At 61.2% G+C, this 18,636-nt stretch overlaps 1 protein-coding gene across 2 annotated transcripts; it reads left to right on the top strand.

Moving 5' to 3' along the window:
• Window positions 1-2,118: 2,118 nt before the first annotated feature.
• Plcb3 (phospholipase C beta 3) lies at window positions 2,119-18,547 on the top strand. Of its 2 annotated transcripts, XM_027944431.2 has the most exons (32): window positions 2,119-2,350; window positions 4,851-4,928; window positions 5,195-5,263; window positions 5,346-5,486; window positions 5,684-5,763; window positions 5,844-5,897; window positions 5,988-6,063; window positions 6,165-6,265; window positions 6,845-7,011; window positions 7,102-7,248; window positions 8,234-8,474; window positions 8,674-8,758; window positions 8,837-9,023; window positions 9,707-9,912; window positions 10,885-10,981; window positions 11,062-11,146; window positions 11,423-11,547; window positions 11,780-11,934; window positions 12,020-12,181; window positions 12,795-12,894; window positions 12,980-13,084; window positions 13,213-13,304; window positions 14,320-14,473; window positions 14,561-14,596; window positions 14,691-14,859; window positions 15,214-15,364; window positions 15,454-15,530; window positions 15,636-15,725; window positions 15,812-15,869; window positions 16,353-16,439; window positions 16,513-16,732; window positions 17,639-18,547. In XM_027944431.2, exons 1-31 carry the CDS (start codon window positions 2,252-2,254, stop codon window positions 16,714-16,716), a joined length of 3,678 nt encoding a protein of 1,225 aa, XP_027800232.2. In that variant the 5' UTR covers window positions 2,119-2,251; the 3' UTR covers window positions 16,717-16,732; window positions 17,639-18,547. The 2 variants fall into 2 exon arrangements, with proteins under 2 accessions (XP_027800232.2, XP_027800231.2); XM_027944430.2 differs by lacking the exon at window positions 17,639-18,547 and having other exon boundaries at window positions 16,513-17,086.
• The last annotated feature ends 89 nt before the right edge of the window (window positions 18,548-18,636 follow it).

Raw genomic sequence — 18,636 nt, 5'->3', positions numbered from 1 at the left:
CCTTCACCTTCTTGTGCTGGAGCCCAGAGCTCAGTGTTCCTGTGCCGATCTGGCCATTGCTCCTCTGACAGAGCCCTCCTGGGACTGGGGTGTGCTCCTGCTCCTGTTCCTTCTAGCCTCAGACCGCAGCCCCACCCCTCCCAAGGTTCTGGCCCCCTCCCACCAGAGTGCAGCTAAGGCTGCCCATGGTCCCTTTCCGAAGCAGAGGCCCTGGGGAGGGTCCTGAGGGCCAAGCCCGCTCCCTTAATCGAGGGTAGAGGCCGGAAGGACTGCCTTCTTTCCACCATTACTGCTTGCCGAGAAACCCCATTACCATTACCAGTGCTGGAAGAAAGTGTCAGAGGAGGAAGGAGCCTTCTAATGGGGGGGCTGCCTTGGTCTCAGGAGACAGGGGTGGGTGGAGAAGAGGCCCAGGCCCTGCAAGCAGGCTCCCATTCTGTTTTCCAAGGAGCTGCTGTGTGCTGCTTCTATGAAGTATCCCTGCCTCAGGCCTACGCCTCAGCTGGGTCCCTGACTCCATCCCTGCTAGCCCTGTCCTGGAACTGACCCATGCCCTTTCCTTGCACTGGTCCCTAGATCCCTACAGCCTTCCCTCTTCTCCTGCCAAACTACCTTAGGGGGTGGGGCATCTCCCACCTTTGCTTACTTCAGCTTCCAACAACCCTTAGCTTCTGAACAGTGAAACTGGGTTCTGCTGCTAGAAAGCACTGGATGTGAACTCAGGCCTGTGGAGCAGAGGCCAGCCTCCACCCTGCTTGGCTTTGTTCTCCCAGTGAGGTCTGGTGGGCACTGGATCTGGGAGAAGTATGCTTTGCAGCTCTGATGAGAGAAGAGTAAGATCACTGGTTGTCTCCCTTTGTCTCCTCAAGGGCAGGGAGTGGGGACAGGAAATCAGAGGGCTGATATCCTCCTACAAAGCTGTGTGACCTTGGGCAAGTCCCTTTCCCTCTCTGGGCCTCATGTGGTGAAAATAATCACACCCCACAGAACCAAAGCCAAAGACAAGGAGATTCACTAGGTTGACAGCCAACAAGATGGGGATTTGGAAGAAGGCCAGTGCTGGTTAGAGCTCCCCCCGGAGGATCTGAGAGCCTGGGGCAAAGGGGCCTGCAGGGCAGCTCCTCCCTGGCTGACCCCTCCTCCAGGAGAACCAGCTCAATTGCTTTCTGGGTTTCTAGGTGACTTGGCTGGCCCCTCTGGATGAGTTCTACTTTAAACCTGCTGCTGCTGCTGCTGCCGCCTCTATATTGGGGGGGCTCCCACAGGGGCCCTGAGGCAGGAGCCCCCCCAACCAAGCCCTGCGGGAGGGGCTGCAGCCCCCACCCATCCCAGTGCCCATGCGCGATAACCCCTCCTCCCATCACTGGAACACAGATTTCAGGGCACCTGCTGCGGGCCAGGCACTGCAGAGCCCCTCTGCAACCTCCTTCTTGGGGACACCCAGGAGGCTCTGGCCCTCTAGGCAAACCTTCAGTTTTCAGCAAAGAGGCCCACAGAGGCAGACTGCAATCATAGGGTCGGCAGCACAGGAAGGGACTGTTCCAGGGCTCGCTCTGGAAGGCCGGGATGCTTAGGTCCTTGAAGGAGGTGTCAGGCGCCTGGTCTCCCAGGGCTAGGGACGGGGGAGGGGCGCCTGCCGGCGGGAGGCCCATTAGCTAGCTAAGTGCTCCCAGGGAGAGGGACCGCCTGCAGCAGAAGGGGATAAGGCGACGTACGGGCACGTGTGTGTGTGTGTGTGTGTGTGTGTGTGTGTGTGTAGTGGCTTTTCCTGCACTCAGCTAAGTGCAGCCGCCTGCCCCCTCCTCTGGGAACCCCAGGCAGGCTGACCCTGGTAGACGTCTTCTACACCCAGGCCCGCTGGCTGAACCCCCAACAGCTCCGACGACCCAATCGTCCTCCAGTCCCCGCATGGCACCCGAAAAATGAGTCTTACTGAGCCACAAAGCCCGGCACTGGTGCAGTAAGCCCCATCCACCTCTGGCTGCAGTCGCCGCCCCCGCCGCCAGGGGGAGCCGACGCGGGGCGGGCGGGCCCGACGCACCGGGTGGGAGGGGGCGACGCGCCGGGGCGGGGCGGGCCGGGGGCGGGGCCCGGGCGCCGAGTCTCTGGTCCGTCCGGGACAGACTGGCGGGCAGGCGGTCGCTGACGCCGCGGGGCTGGAGCGGGCCGCGCGGGAGCGCGCGGAGGGAGCAGCTGCGCCGTCGGTCCCCGTCGGTGCTCCGTGGGTCTCCGAGCCGCCCCTGGTTCGGCCATGGCGGGCGCCAGGCCCGGCGTCCACGCGCTACAGCTGGAGCCGCCCACCGTGGTGGAGACCTTGCGGCGCGGGAGTAAGTTCATCAAATGGGACGAGGTAAGTGCAGCGGTCCCCTGCTCAGCCCAGATCCGGGGACTCCTTCACTCAGGCTCAGGCAGATGCCGGGGACCCTCAGTCAGCTTCGCCTGACCACTTCGCCTTCTCTCCCAGCCTGTCCGGACTCCGGAAACTTGAGTCCCCAGGCGTCCCGATATTGAAGACTTTGTCCCCCCAACCCTGTCCCTTGGGTCTGGTAAATTGTCTCCGCTCCTTGGCGCGGAGACTTTGAACCCCAATAAATCCCGCCCCGCTTTCATTCGCCCTTCCCACCCCTTCCTGCCAGACTAATTCTGGTTCCCCTATCCTGGCCTGGTCCCCAGACCCCTGCACGGCCCTGGACTCCCGGGCCGGCTCAGGGCATCCTATCCTGGGTGCGTACCCCTGGGACTTCCCGCTTCCCGGTGCGGTGGCCTGAGTAAGCCTCTTCATTCATCACTTCTTCACCCTCTCTGCTAGCACCCCTTCGCCCTGCTTCTGGATCCCAGCCCAGCTCCCTGGTCAGGTGGGAGCATCAAGTCACCCCCTGGTGGAGAATTTGCCCCCTAAGTTCCTCCACCCTGGGAACTTTACTCCCCACTCCTTAGTCTTGGGACTTTGAACCCCAATAAATTCCGGCCCCCCTTTCAGTATTCCTGCCCCTGGTGCTTTCCAGATGTCCAGGCCCCCACCTGCGGCTCCCCGCCTACAGTTTTCATAGTGCCCCCTCCTCTGCCCCTTGGGCCCCTCCTTCCCCAAGGCCTCCACGGGGCGGCCAAGAGAGCTTCCTCGCTGTTCTTCCCAGTGAGGCCACAGGCCTGGAAGACGCTGGGCTCCTTTCCGGCTGGGTGGGGCGGGAAGGCGTGGGAGCTGGGGCAAGGGGAGGATTGGGGGCGTGGCCTGAGCGGCAGGTGTGCTGGTGTCGGGGTGCCTGGTCTCCCCCTTGGCCTGGGAGACCCCCCTCCCCCTAGGCCAGCCTGAAGGGAAAAGTTTCTTCTTTTCCTTCCAGTGTGATAAACCCAAATAAGGAAGTGGGAACAGGGAGAGGGCCCTGGGGGTGCGGTGGGGTTGCTGACAGGGCTTGGAGCTGGAGAGTAGGGGACCTGGGGCATGTCTAAACGCCAGACTCCTGGGGAGGGTCCCAGAGAGGCCCTTGGAGCAGTACTCCCCTCTCCTCACACTACTGGGAGTCCACAGCCCCAGGGCAGTGTTGGGAATTCCCAAGAGAGGTTGACCTGGGTGTTACCACACTGGGATGAAAGGACCACGCATCCCAAAGATTTGGGGGCCTCTGTCCCTGTGTCCCCAGATCAGCTGCTGTCCTTTTTCATCAAAGCCTGCAATGGGTGGGGCTGGTGCAATTCCCGTTATACAGAAGGGGAAACAGAGGTCTGGACATTAGAGGACTAGCCAGGCCCCACTGTGGGTTGTGGCTATGGTTAGGAGCTGGGAGCAGGGGACTTGGAATCCAGCTTCCCAGGTCAATGGGCCCTGGAACTTCACTGCCGGCAAATCCTGGCTCCTCTTTGTGACCTTGAGCAAAGCCTTAGCCTCCCTGTGCCTCAATTTCCTCATGTGTAAAATGGGGATGACAACAGTATGTCCTCACAGGGTGGTCAGGGGCTGAGTGGGCTTGGAGTCATTGTGTGCACCCAGTGGAGCAGCCAGAATGTGGGCCACCATGTCTTCTCTGAGGGGATTGTCCATCAGACTGCAGTTCAGAGGGGGTGGGAATCCTCTAGCTGCAGAGGAGTTTTTCCTATGGCCACCTGGCCCCTCCACCCTGGCTGATTCTAAGCCCTTGATGACACCCCTCTGGCTGCTGGTCCTGAGTCACATGAGGTGGCGCTGGTAGTGTGCCAGGGACTGGGTCCTCCTCAGAAAATGGGACTGATGCACTCGCTCTTCCACGTCCCCTGGCTTGTCCTGCAGGGGGGGACTCGTGTTTTTGTAAGAAGGGGACAAATCTGAAGGCTGTGAGGATTTCCTGTAAGGTACACGGTGGCACATGCTGGACTTTGAGACACAGTGAGGGGTGGCAGGCCAGGCATCGTGGGTCCCCAAGGGATGCAGGGGAGCCACAGGGTCAGACTGCTGAGTCCCCAGCTCTCCTCCCATCAACATTTCATAGTAGATTCAACTGGGGGACAAGGCCCCCTGTCCTGGAGCTGTGGCCTTCTGGGGAAGCCAGTCCCAGGGCGGGGTCGCAGAGGCCTCCCAGCAAGTGGGTGGGATCCCGTGGGTAGAAAGAAGGAACGATGAGGCAGGAGCTGGGCGAGGAGGAAAGGGCAGCTAGTGGCCCATGTGACTGGGTCTTAGGGAAGGGAAGCGAGGCTGGGAGGGGCACGGGAGCCAAAACACTGTCTGTCACACTGAGGACCTTGGCTTTGTTTTAGGGGCTTTAGCAGCGGCGGACCTGAGGGCTTCAAGGTTTCCTGATCTTAGCTCACTAGCAGAAAGCCGGGTGGACAGCCCACTCAGACCTTACTCCCTGACCCCTGTTGTTCTGTGCTGTGCCTAGGAAGCCTCCAGTCGTAACCTGGTGACCCTGCGGGTGGACCCCAATGGCTTCTTCTTATACTGGACAGGACCCAACATGGTGAGGGCAGATGCTGTTCCGGCTCATGCAGGCCTAGGTCTCTGTGGAGACCCCAGCCCTGCATGACCTGCAGATCTGCCTGGGGGCTGGGACCAGCTGCTGGCTGACCCCTCGCAAACAGCCATCCACACAGGAAGTGCTAGGGGTCGGGGCTGAGACTGGGGCTGCTGCTGGTGGCCACTCCCCAGCCTGGGTGGGGAGCTTGGGGGCCCCTGCTCTCTTGTCCTGCAGCTTCTCAGACCCACCCTGGCATCTGGTTTCCCCAGGAGGTGGACACACTGGATATCAGTTCCATCAGGGACACGCGGACAGGCCGTTATGCCCGCCTACCCAAGGTGAGTACCAGGGCCCAGGACCGAGGGCAGGAGGCCTAGGGGAATGGGATTGCCCTTCTCACCCTCAGCTCTCATTACTCAGGACCCCAAGATCCGGGAAGTGTTGGGCTTTGGGGGTCCTGATGCTCGGCTGGAGGAGAAGCTGATGACGGTGGTGGCCGGCCCAGACCCAGTAAACACCACATTCTTGAACTTCATGGCCGTACAGGATGACACAGTCAAGGTGGGCTGGGGCCCAGGAAGCCCCCGGGAGACCCTGCTCATTCGCTGAGTTGCTTGTCACTTAGGGTCGCTGCTGCATTCTGCACTGTTTTCTGATCTGTGCATCAGATCCCGCTCTGGGCGTGGACTGGGGCTGGGCCCGCCTCTCTGTCCCTGCTGCTCACCTCCTCCCACTCCCACTGAATGCCAACCCCCCAGGTCTGGTCGGAGGAGCTGTTCAAGCTGGCTATGAATATCCTGGCTCAAAACGCCTCCCGGAACACCTTCCTGCGGAAAGCGTGAGCTCCGGCTGCCCCGGGGGACATCGGGGATTCCGATGGCCTTTCACAGGGTGTGACCCCTGCCCCTACTTCCCCAGATACACGAAGCTGAAGCTGCAGGTGAACCAGGATGGGCGGATCCCTGTCAAGAAGTGAGCACCCCTTACCCCTCAGCATCTCTCCTGTCCTGACCTTGGTGACCTTTGCCCCCCACTGACCCTGAACCCTCCCATCTGCATCAGCATCCTGAAGATGTTCTCTGCAGACAAGAAGCGGGTGGAGACGGCACTGGAGTCCTGTGGCCTCAATTTCAACCGGGTATGTGGAGTGGGGGCAGGAGCGGGCGGGGTGTTGCTTGGGTCCCCACTGCTTTGGAGCTAGCTGTCCCTGGGCTCTCACCTCACACTGCTTGCCCCCAGAGTGAGTCCATCCGGCCGGATGAGTTTTCCTTGGAAATCTTCGAGCGATTTCTGAATAAGTTGTGTCTGCGGCCGGACATTGACAAGATCCTGCTGGAGATGTGAGCGGGGCTGGACCCTTCTCCCCACCCCTGAGCTCCCATGTCTGGCCTCTGCATAGTGTGCCTCTAGCCCAGTGAGGAGAGGGGGGTGCTGGTGGACTAGGCCTCAGCGTCCAGGGTGAGGGGGGCAACCTGCGAGCGCCTCACAGTGCTCGGAATCTCAGTGTCCATAGCTGTTACACGGGTGGCTGAGTGACAACCCTTTGCCAGGGTTGGTTTCATCTCATCCACTCTGCAGATGAGAACCAAATGGCCCAGGTGTGTTGTGGGCCCTGTCAGCCCACACAGCAAGTGGGCTGAGATTAGCTCCAGGCTCTGGAAGTACAGGGTAGTGAGCTGGATACAGAGCAGCTCCCAGTGCCTTAAAAATGCCAGTGCTAGCTCGTCCTCTGCCTGGATGGCACTGAGCGGTCGGGAGCGTGGATGGGGTCCAAAGGGGTCGGCCACTTGCCCAGTGATCCAGTCTGTGGGTACTTGAGCCAGGCGCAGGCCTTCCAACTCCCTCTCCCAGGGTGAGGGCCTGGTGTGGGGGTGTCGTTGCAACTCCAGCCCAATCCGGCTTCTGCCCGCCCTCTCCAGAGGTGCCAAGGGCAAGCCATACCTGACGCTGGAGCAGCTCATGGACTTCATCAACCAGAAGCAGAGGGACCCGAGACTCAATGAAGTACTGTACCCTCCCCTGCGTCCCTCCCAGGCCCGGCTGCTCATCGAGAAGTATGAGCCTAACCAGCAGTTCCTGGAGCGTGGTGAGTGGCCTCTGGTGAGTGGCGAGAGGCAGGGGACGGTGGTGGTGGAGGGCGAGGGCCCTGCTGACCTGCCCCCGCCCCCACCCCCAGACCAGATGTCCATGGAAGGCTTCAGCCGCTACCTGGGAGGGGAGGAGAATGGCATCTTGCCACTAGAAGCCCTGGACCTAAGCGCGGACATGACCCAACCACTGAGCTCCTACTTCATCAACTCCTCACACAACACGTACCTCACAGGTGAGATACCTCACAGGTGAGCGGCCGGAGCAGGGAGCAGGCAGCCAGCTGCAAGCAGTGGGGAGTGGGAGCCCAAGCAGGGAGCTGGGAGCAGGGAGCCAGGAGCAGGGCGCAGGGAGTGGGGCTCCCTGCCCCCCGCCCTCCACCCTCCGCCCTGCACCTCCTCCCTCCTTGAAGTGCAGTTCTTTCAACTCATTTGCCCGGGTGTGGAAGGAAGAGAACAGACAGTCCTCTGCCCCACTTGAGGACAGGAAGCTTCCCGGGGAGGGGCTGAGGCCGCCCAGCTGTGAGGAACAGCCTCTGCGGAGGCCTGGGGCTGGAGACCACGAGGTGGTTAAGAAGAGGAGGGGGCTGGTGGAGCTTGGTGTCAGGGCGCTTGCAGGCGAGGGGGCCCTGGCTTCTGTCCCCAGCACTGCCAGAGAAAGAAGAAGCCAGAAAGGAGGCCAGGGAGGGGAGGGTGTGGGCTGGGGCAGGTGCAGGGTGAGGGGCTGGGGAGGGTTTTGGAGGCAGGCGGCGGCGGGAGGGGATCTGAGTGGTGTGCTGTCAGAAGGCTGAGGCCAGGTGCTCTGTGGAGACTGGGCTGGAGGCAGGGAGGGGCCTGCGGTCCCCTAGGCAGGAGGTGGGGCCGCGGGGAGGAGGCTCTGGGGAGCCAGGGTGGTTTGGGAAGGACCCCTGTGGTTCAGGCTGGTGGGGCGTGTGAGGGGTGGGGGTTCATCTCAGAGGGGGTGAGCCCTTGAATGGGGACCAACCTGGCCCCCAAGCACTGGTGGATGCCTGCTCTGCCACTTGGGTGGGCGCCAGGGGCAGGGGTGCAGGAGGTGCTGTTGGCTCCACAGTGAAATGAGCAGGGGCTCTGCAGAGTGTCCCAGGGCTGGACCATGCTGCTCCGGGAGCCTCTGTGTCCCTGGCACAGCTGGCTCAGTGTGGAGTGGGGTGATGAGGAGCCAGACTGGCAGGCAGCTGAGTGACACGGCCTCACCCCCAGCGGGACAGCTGGCCGGAACCTCGTCGGTGGAGATGTACCGCCAGGCGCTGCTGTGGGGCTGCCGCTGTGTGGAGCTGGACGTGTGGAAGGGGCGGCCTCCCGAGGAGGAGCCCTTCATCACCCACGGTTTCACCATGACCACCGAGGTGCCGCTGCGGGATGTGCTAGAGGCCATCGCTGAAACCGCCTTCAAGACCTCCCCCTACCCCGTCATCCTGTCCTTTGAGAACCACGTGGACTCGTGAGTGGGCCCCTGACCCAGGACCCCCGGGAATCTCTAACATGGAGACCTCTGATGGGGACCCCTGGTGGACCCAGAGACGGCCCTCCCACTGTGCTCTGGTGACCTCTGACCTGAGGACTTGTATGTTCTCTGTTGGCCTCTGTCCTGCCTTGCTGAAGCTCCCCAAGGCACCTCTGACCTCTGACCTTGCCCACAGGGCCAAGCAGCAGGCCAAGATGGCCGAGTACTGCCGCTCCATCTTTGGGGACGCGCTGCTCATTGACCCTCTGGACAAGTACCCGGTATGGCGGCTGGAGCTGAGGCGGGGTGCGGGGTGGGGAGGGTGCCTCAGCAGACCCTGACCTATCCACCCCCTCCAGCTGGCGCCGGGCGTGCCCCTGCCCAGCCCCCAGGACCTGATGGGCCGCATCCTGGTGAAGAACAAGAAGAGGCACCGGCCCAGCACCAGCGTCCCTGACTGCGCCGCGCGCAAGCGGCCCCTAGAGCAGAGCAACTCCGCCCTGAGCGAGAGCTCTGCCACCACTGAGCCCTCGTCCCCCCAGCTCGGTACGCTGGCTCAGCCTTGACCCTGCCTGACCCTAACCTCCTCCTTCTGAACCCTCATGGTACCCAGACCCCCGAGCCCTTCCTCACATGCCACTGAGCCTGGCCCCGTCCAACCTCCTGGTGACCAGCCTGCACCGAGGTCCACTGGCTTGGGACCCTCACTGACCCCAGCACATCTGTCTGTGGCCAACTCCTGGCCCCTCAGCCTTGGCCCCCACAGAGCCAGGCTAGGGCTCTTAGTTCTGACCTCTGACCCTCAGGCCCCTGGCCCCTGTCCTATGACCACCCAACTCTGCCCACCCACTTGGGTGTAAATTCAGTTAACCTTTAGCCTGTCGTCACTGGGGTCCCTCTTCATCTGAGCCCCACCCTGGGTCTGGCTCTGCCTGACCCTGACCCGCCACTCACCTTGTCACCTTTTCCCCTGCTGTAAGGCTGTTGTGCCCAGACTCTGGCTTCCCACCCCCCACCCATCCTGTCCACCTCCTGCTCTGTACACTCCAGACTTCACCTTGACCTCTGACCCCTCTGGCTCTAATACCATGGAAGCCTGCCCCTGCCCTTTCCCCAGGTCACACTGTCCTAAGAGTGCCACACACTGGTCACAGCCCTCGAGTTTCCTGAGCATCAGTGTGTGATTCTGCCCTTTGACCTCTGGACCCTTGTGGCCTTGCCTTCTGCAGGGTCCCCCAGCTCGGACAGCTGCCCAGGCCTGAGTAACGGGGAGGAGACGGGGCTGGAAAAGCCCAGCCTGGAGCCCCAGAAGTCTCTGGGTGAGGAGGTCCCGAACCGGGGCCCTGATGTCCTGGGGTCTGCTGACCGTGAGGATGAGGAGGAAGATGAAGAAGAGGAGGAATCTACAGACCTCAAAAAACCCACCACAGATGAGGTCAGGCCCACAGGCGGACGGGAGCGGAGGTTATACATATTCCCTTCTCAGATTTGCCAAGTGCCCACCATGTGCCAGCGTGTTGGTGGGTGCAGGGTACTCCTGACTGTGTGAACACCCTAGTGAGTGTGTGTGCACACGTGTGCTCTTCATTCAGGCACAGTAACAGTGCATGCACAGTTATTCTCATAAGCCAGGCATGGTGGTGCATGCCTGCAATCCCAGCAGCTTCGGAGGCTGAGGCAGGAGGATCACAAATTTGAGGCAGTCTGGGCAATTTAGCAAGGCCCTGTCTCAAAATAGAAAATAAAAAGAACTGGGAGTATAACTCTGTTAGAATGCCCCTGAGTTCCATTCTAAATGTCCCTCAAAAATGAGCAGCATATCCCCATTCCCAGTATCCCCCAGGAAGGGGTGAGATGCGGTCGGTGTGGGATTGTGGGGAAGGGGAGTCTGACCTGGGGCGGGAGATTGGGGGGGCAGACCTCAGGAGGTGGGAACAGTTCATGCAAAGCCCTGCGCTGGGCTTCAGTTCAGGAGGGGCCAGTTCAGGGTGAGAAAGTGTCATGAGGAGCATGAGCAGTGGAGGTGAGAGAGTCAGTCTGGCTGTTTGGGAGATCATATTGGAGAGGGGCCCAGAGTGGGGGTGGTGCGGGCAGAGCTGTCTGTTTGCGAGGTAGTGTTGGAAAGTGCCTAGGAATGGAGATTGGTGGTTCACATGCTCAACTGAGGGGTTCCAGCTTCTGGGGGTGAGGAGAAGAGGAGGAATGGGGGACTGTTGTGGAGGAGAGGGATCCCAGGCATGGTGCCCAGGCCTGGAAGAGGCCCTGGACTGTCAGAAGACGTGGCCGGGGTGGGGGCATTATGGCCCTTGGGAAAGCTACTTGCGAGGCAGCAGTGGGGGCGGGGTCAGCGCCTCCTTGGGAGGCAAGCGAGGGACTTGCACTGTTGATTGGGGCTTGGGGTTTGCAGGGAACGGCCAGCAGTGAGGTCAATGCCACTGAGGAGATGTCGACGCTGGTCAACTACATCGAGCCTGTCAAGTTCAAGTCCTTTGAGGCTGCTCGAAGTGAGTGGGGCTGGTGGTGGGTAGGAGCTGTTCCCACCAGGCCCTGCCAGGCCTGACACCCTCCCTCTGCCAACCCCCAGAAAGGAACAAGTGCTTCGAGATGTCCTCCTTTGTGGAGACCAAGGCCATGGAGCAGCTGACCAAGAGCCCCATGGAGTTCGTGGAGTATCCTCCGGGGCCTCGTGGTGGGACAGGGTGATGCTTGCAGCTACTCTGCCTAAGCCCCACCCAGGGTCCTGGCCCAGCAGCACCTGGGCTGGGTGGGTCTGGACCATCTGGGGGGCCTGGCTAGGCTGAGCAGCGGAGGCCAGAAGGGTAGCATGAGCCCACCTCCGCCAGGGTTGGGTGGGGGACTTGCAGGAGTGCAGGCTCAGGGCAGGAGGGGGAGGCCGACAGGGGTTGGGCACCAGTACCTGCTGCGTCCCTGACCGCCAACCTCAGATACAACAAGCAGCAGCTCAGCCGCATCTACCCCAAGGGCACCCGCGTGGACTCCTCCAACTACATGCCCCAGCTCTTCTGGAACGTGGGCTGCCAGCTCGTCGCTCTCAACTTTCAGACCCTGGGTGAGCCCTGCCCTGCCTTGACCCTATACCATGGTGCCCCAGGGCCAGGCACATCTTGCCTGAAAGGACTGCTTACTCTGTCTGAATTTGGACCCTGTGATACCATTTGATCCCACCCCTGGTCCTGGCCCTGGCCCTGGCCCTTGGACTTCACTTACCCCCAATGACCATTGTCCTGCCTGACTCCTGACCTCATTCAGCCTGCTGACTGACCCCTGTCCCTGTCACCCAGATGTGCCAATGCAGCTCAATGCAGGTGTATTTGAGTACAATGGGCGCAGCGGGTACCTGCTCAAGCCTGAGTTCATGCGGCGGCCGGACAAGTCCTTTGACCCCTTCACTGAGGTCATCGTGGATGGCATTGTGGCCAATGCCTTGCGGGTCAAGGTGGGGCAGCAGAGGGCTTGGGCCGTGGGTGTTGAGGGGCAGGATGCTCAGCCACCGCCTCACCCTCTTGGCCCGCCCATCCCAGGTGATCTCGGGGCAGTTCCTCTCTGACAGGAAGGTGGGCATCTACGTGGAGGTGGATATGTTTGGTCTTCCCGTTGACACACGGCGCAAGTACCGCACAAGGACATCTCAGGGGAACTCGTTCAACCCCGTGTGGGATGAGGAGCCCTTTGACTTCCCCAAGGTGAGCAAGCCTGACCCACCCTGGCTCTCAGGGGGGATTAGGGTAGGTAGGGTAGGGTTAGGGTTATTTCCGTCACTGGAGCAGGACCAGGCTCACAGGTGGCCAGTGAGGGTTGGAACATGGGGGAGGGGTCCTGAGACCTCCCAGGCCCTGCACGTCCAGAATCAGGCTTGGGCCTTCTGCCTACCTCTTGGTGACAGAAAGAAACAGAAAGGTGAGACAGAGAGCAAGGACCAGCAGGAGGTCCCACAGCCTGCCCAAGGCGGGAAGCTCTTGCTCAGGACCCACCCCTGCTCAGTCCCCCGATCTCCACGTTCTCACAGGATCTGGGGAAGGCAGAGACAGGCAGACTCCATGCCGGACTGGAGCTCACTGTAGTTCTGGGCGGTTGATGACCTGGCCTGTCCTGCGGTGGCCTGAGGGGGTCTGTCTGCCTGTACTCTTGGTTCAGGGCCCTGAGGGCCCAGTCATCCATTGGGCCAGGCCATGGAGATGTGCGGTCAGGTTGGTCAGCTTGTATTGGGACCTGCTCTGGGCGTCAGGCCTTAGTGACTGGTGTGGTTGCCCTGTGGCTCGGGCTCTGCCCCGTGGCTCAGCCAAGTCTGTCCCTCAGGTGGTGCTGCCCACGCTGGCGTCCCTTCGCATTGCCGCCTTTGAGGAGGGTGGCAGATTCGTGGGGCACCGGATTCTGCCTGTCTCTGCCATCCGCTCAGGTGAGCCTTGGCGGGTTTGGGCAGGACGGGGGCAGTATGTGGGGGACCTGCCCAGGCCCCGCTGACTCGCCCTTCTGTCCCCCAGGGTACCACTACGTCTGCCTGCGGAACGAGGCCAACCAGCCACTGTGCCTGCCAGCCCTGCTCATCTACACGGAGGCCTCTGACTACATCCCTGATGATCACCAGGGTGAGCTGGGGGCAGAGGGGCAGCGTGGAGTGGGGACGACAGCCCCGAGGGCAGGTTCCTACCCTGCTGTGACCAGAGCTGGTGGGGAGGGTGTGACCATCTGAGAGCCTCGCCTTCTGCCTCCCCAGACTATGCAGAGGCTCTGATCAACCCCATTAAGCATGTCAGCCTGATGGACCAGCGGGCCAAGCAGCTGGCCGCTCTCATTGGGGAGAGCGAGGTGAGCCTGCTGGCGGTGGGAGCAGGCTGGGAGGTGGGCAGGGCTCAGGCTCCCCTTGACCCTGGGACCAATGCACACAGTTGCTGTGGGTGTGGGTGTGGGTGCAGGTGGGCTGGCTATGGCTGACCTCTGGGCATGGCCCTGCTGGAGCGGTCCCTGCAGCCCCCAGCTCTCCACTGTGTTTTTTTCTGGTGCTGGGGATGGAACCCAGGGCAAGTGCTCGGCCACGAAGTAGCACCCCATGCCCAGTGGTGGGATCTTAGGAGGTAGAAGCATCCGAGAGGCCTTTGAATCAGATTGGACTAGAATTTCTCCCATTCCCAGTGACCCAGGAGGCTAAGGCAGGAGGATCACAAGTTTGAGGCCAGCCTCAGCAATCTAATGAGACCCAGTCCCCCCCCCAAAAAAAGGCTGGGGACATAGCTTAATGGTAAATCACACCTGTCCAAAAAAAAAAAGGGTTCCTGGCTAATTCACCAGGGAAGTTTTGAGGCCACAGAGCCCTTAAGAACATGGGGCCTGTGAGCATGGAGGAGGCGGTGGCTTCTCTGAGGAGGGGTCGGGTGCAGAGGTTTAGCCGCATGCCCGGAGCCATTCCCTAGGGACCTTCGGCGGTGGGAAGAGATTGACTGCAATTAGGCCTTGGCAGAGCTGTTAGCAGGAGAGACTGGTGCCCGCTCTGCGGTCATTTCCTTCGTTGATTTAATCAGGAGCTGAGCAGTGAGGGCGAGGGACTGGGCCAGGGTGGAGGGATCCAGAGAGCAAGGATTCTTGAACCATCTGGGAGTTCCTGAGCACAGGCAAGGGGCTGGGCGCCTCCCAGTCTCATGCCCTAGGTGGACAGGGGCTTGGAGGGGTTTGCTTGATCCACTTTATTCTCATCGGCAAACAGACCAGAAGTTGAGCAGCCAGATGGGCTGGGGAGCTGGCAGGGTGGGGGGCCTGGAGACTGAGCATGGAAGGGCTTGGAGAGAACAGCCGTTCTGGAAACAGTGTCCTCTTCCTCCACCCCCAGGCTCAGGCTGGCCCAGAGACATGCCAGGAGACCCAGTCTCAGCAGCCAGGGGCCCAGCCATCCCCAAACCCCACACCCAGCCCACTGGAGACTCCCCCTCGCTGGACCCCGGGCCCTGCCACCTCCCCCACCAGCACCTCCCTCAGCAGCCCAGGTAAGGGGCAACCCGGGCCAGGGGTGGGCTGAGGGCGAGGCCCCGCCACCCTTCCTGCAGCCTCTCACAGAGGCCTGTCCTCTCCAGGGCAGCGGGACGATCTCATTGCCAGCATCCTCTCAGGTAGGGAGGAGCGCCTTGGGTGCGGGGCCACCTGGAGGGCACCTGCCCAGCCCGGCCCCTCCACCACCCTGCCCACTTGCACTCTGGTTCCCAGAGGTGGCCCCCACTCCGCTGGAGGAGCTCCGAGGCCACAAGGCTCTGGTGAAGCTCCGGAGCCGGCAGGAGAGGGACCTGCGGGAGCTGCACAAGAAGCATCAGCGCAAGGCCGTGGCCCTCACCCGCCGCCTGCTCGATGCTCTGGCCCAGGCCCGGGCTGAAAGCAGGTGCCAGCACCCACTGGTCCCATGAGTCTCCCACAGACTCTGCCACCCGAGCCGTGCCCCCTGGCAGGAGTGTCGGGCCCTGTGTGCACATGGTTTCCATGGTGGGTGGGCGTGCCGAGCGAGGGGCCCCGACCCCACAGGAGTATTTGGTGTATGACGGGACCCGAAGCTTCCCACACCAGCCCCCGATTCCTTCTCCTGGGGCTGACATTTCTGTTGACGTCCCCCTAAGGAGTATTGGCCACACAGGCTTCTCCTCCTGGGTGGTGTCTGCTGTTGCTGCTACCACATGCGCTGTCCCCACTGCCCTCCCGTGTGGTGGACTCAGCATCACCCAGAAGGTTCTCCCTACAGGGGTGGGGCCGCCGATGTGGAGGACGTGAAGGAGGAGGAGGAGGCCAAGAGGTATCGAGAGTTCCAGAACAGACAGGTGCAAAGCTTGCTGGAGCTGAGGGAGGCCCAGGCGGACATAGAGGCTGAGCGGAGGCTAGAGCACCTGAGACAGGTGAGGGGGCATGTGGTGGCCAGGGAGAGCCTGCCTCTTGGATTAACCTGGCGTTGGCCTGTGGCACCCATTGGCTGCTGTGTCCCCAGGCTCAGCAGCGGCTCAGGGAGATCCTCCTGGATGTGCACACAACTCAGTTCAAAAGGCTGAAGGAGATGAACGAGAGGTAAGGCGGAGACCTCGTGTGGGTGTGGCAGGGACTCCTGGCCCAGATGAGGACCGGACCAGGACCCTGCCACCGACCTTCCCCTTCCGCTACCGGCTTCTCCAGGGAGAAGAAGGAGCTGCAGAAGATCCTGGACAGGAAGCGCCACAACAGCATCTCTGAGGCCAAGACAAGAGAGAAACATAAGAAAGAAGTGTAAGAGTGCTGGGGCCAGGAGTCGGGGGCCCGGGCAGGCAGCACAGTGCCCAGGCCCTGAGTCCATCCCGCCTCCCTCCTCGCAGGGAACTGACGGAGATTAACCGTCGGCACATCACCGAGTCCGTCAACTCCATCCGTCGGGTGAGTGCCACTCTAGCCTCGCCCTAATCCTTCATTCATCAGAAATCCCTCTCCTAGCGGGGCACGGTGGTGCTGGAGTGCATGTTATCCCAGGCCTCAGGAGACTGAGGCAGGAGGATCAGGAGTTCAAAGCCAGTCTCAGCAACTTAGAGAGGTTCCAAGCAACTGAGTGAGATGAAAAAATAAAAAGGTCTGGGGATGTGGCTCAGTGGTTAAGTGTCTCCAGGTTCGATCCCTGGTAAAAAAAGAAAAAAGAAGCCCATCTCCTTGGTGTCTGGCCTGGTGGCACGCTGCCCTCCAAAAGCTGATAGGACCTTCCTCCAGGGTCCCAACAGCCCCCTGGTGCCTGCTTCATATCCAGGGACAACTGTCTGCACCAGTGCCCAGTGGCTTTGGAGCTCCCTGTAGGTCATGCCCAGCCTGAGCCCCAGGACCCTGACCTCCCTCAGGGTCCCTCAGCTGAGGCCTTGCCCACCCTCACAGCTGGAGGAGGCCCAGAAGCAGCGACATGACCGCCTAGTGGCTGGGCAGCAGCAGGTGCTACAGCAACTGGCAGAAGAAGAGCCCCAAGTAAGGCCCTAAAGGAAGCTGGTGGGCAGATGCTTGGTGGCCTGGCCTCCCTGTGACACCCATCTTCCTGTAGCTGCTGGCCCAGCTGACCCAGGAGTGTCAGGAGCAGCGGGCGAGGCTGCCTCAGGAGATCCGACGGAGCCTGCTGGGAGAGACACCAGAGGGGCTAAGGGACGGGCCCCTGGTGGCCTGTGCCAGCAATGGCCATGCACCTGGGAGCAGTGGGCACCTGTCTGGTGTTGACTCGGAGAGCCAGGAGGAGAACACGCAGCTCTGACCTGGCTGGGCAAGAGGTGGCCACAGGGCCAGGGTGGGCGCTGGGCAGAGGGCAGGAGGTGAAGACACTAATGCTTTTTTTTTTTTTTTAACTTTTTATCTTTAGAAATTATATTTTTTTAAACCTGGGGCAAGTGCCCCACACTAACTCCTTTCATCTTCCTGGGGCCCCGTTAACCCCCAGCCCCTCCTTCCTAACCTCAGTCCTAGGGAAGGGGCTGGGCTGGGCCGGGCCTTGCCCCCATGACACCCACACCCAGATGGGCGTCCTTCCCTCACTTCCCAGGGACCACACGGAGCTCTGGGAAGCAGGGGTCACAATCTCTATGCTTTGGGGATTTTTTTACATGAATAAAAGTGGATTTCAGGGAGCCCGTGTGCGGTGTGGTTGAGGACTCCAGGTCCTGGACCCCGGGCCTGGAGTCCAGCTCTGCACTTCCCTTGGGTCCCAGGTTTCCTCTTCTATAGTTGTCCCTGGGGTCGAGGTCAGGCCCCCGTCAAAAGCTGGTGGGCTTGAACTTGGCTGCTTTGCAGTGACCTTCCTCAATGCCACAGGAGGCTCTGGTTTCCCCCAGACCTTCCTGCCTCTGTGCCCTGTGACCCCTGGGCTTGTGTCCTGGCTCTCCCTGTCCTCCCTTCTCAGAGGTACAGGCTCCTTCAGGAAGCCTTCCCTGCCCCCTTCCTGTTGCCTGATATGATCCAAGCTCCCACCACCTTCTACTGGGCGGCTCTGGGGTCCCACGCAGGCAGTTGAGGGGGGGGTGGTGGATAGCCTGGTGGAACTGGGCTTTCCTAAGTAAGCCAGTCAGGGGCCTGTCTCTGACCCCTGGAGATGGGAAACTGACAGTCCCAGACATTGTAGGGACTGGGACAGCATGTGACCCCCTCATCCCTGTGAGGAAGATGTTTTGCCTGTTTTACAGATGAAGAAACTGAGGCCCTGAGCAGAAGCCAGGTGGTGCCAGGCCACAACTAAGTGGAGATGTCCTGACCTGGAGGCAGGGAGGGCACAGACCCTCTGTGGCAGACTGTCTTCGGCTAGCCTGGAAGACCTGCTCCATGCCTCTGACCACGGAGGAGCAGCAAAGACCCCACAGCGAGGGTGTGAGGGCGTGAGGGCCTGGCCGGGCGGGCTCCAAAGCAAGGCCAGGCTGGCACCTCTTCAAGGCCTCTCCCAGCTTCCTGGCGCTTCCCGGGCTGGCTGCTCCCTCCTCCAGAGGAAGGCAGCCTCTTATCTGGGCTTATCTCCTGCCAATTGAGTGTTTTCTTTGCTTTGTTTTTGCTGCAGCCTCCTGCAAACAGATGGGGTAGGGAGGCCAGAGAAACCAGGCAGCCGAAGTAGGGCCTCCCCAGGGCTGGGACCTGTGCCCTGGGCCCTTCCTCAGGGTGGATACCATTGCCTAAGTGGCCCTCCTCCTGCTGTCAGACCTTGTCCTGTCCCCCAGTCTGCCAGTTCTCCTGTATGCCCATCCTGACCCCACAGCGGTCAGCCTGCTTCCCCCCCCCCCACTGGCCGGCCTTTACTTACCCAAACACTCCATGTGGGTCCTGAGTCCTCAAAACTACCCTGTGTGCTACTGAGCCCCTCAGAAGCCTGGCCTCTACTGCTACCCCATCTTTCCTGGGTCCCCTCATCCTCTTCTCTGCAATGACAGTTCCAACTTCAGCCCACCCCCTCCTGGCAGACCTCCCTGACTGTCCTGCCAGAGGAGGCTGACCCCTCTCTGGTTCTGGAAGCCTCTGCGAGCCAGGCTGTGGAGAAGTTCATCTGTGTACCCAGCACAAAGCAATGGCCTGGACTACAGGGGCGCCAATAAATCTTTTGGAACAGAGCCCTGAGCCCTGAGCCAGGTCCCCATGCGAAGCTTCTTGGTTCCCTAGTGATTGCGCTGCCCCTGCCCTGAGCACTCTGCCAGGTCCC

Source organism: Marmota flaviventris, chromosome 9, assembly GCF_047511675.1.
Source record: "Marmota flaviventris isolate mMarFla1 chromosome 9, mMarFla1.hap1, whole genome shotgun sequence".
NCBI lineage: Eukaryota > Metazoa > Chordata > Mammalia > Rodentia > Sciuridae > Marmota > Marmota flaviventris.
The sequence above is the reverse complement of the archived record's forward strand: the minus strand, read 5'-3'. Positions and strand labels throughout refer to the sequence as shown.

Bases quoted from the DNA above. Each gene is read 5' to 3' on its own strand.
- Plcb3 (XM_027944431.2), top strand. From the start codon at position 2,252: ATGGCGGGCGCCAGGCCCGGCGTCCACGCGCTACAGCTGGAGCCGCCC. The intron at 5,487-5,683 runs GTGGGCTGGGGC...CCAACCCCCCAG, and splicing joins TACAGGATGACACAGTCAAG to GTCTGGTCGGAGGAGCTGTT. The intron at 15,365-15,453 runs GTGAGGGGGCAT...CTGTGTCCCCAG, and splicing joins GGCTAGAGCACCTGAGACAG to GCTCAGCAGCGGCTCAGGGA.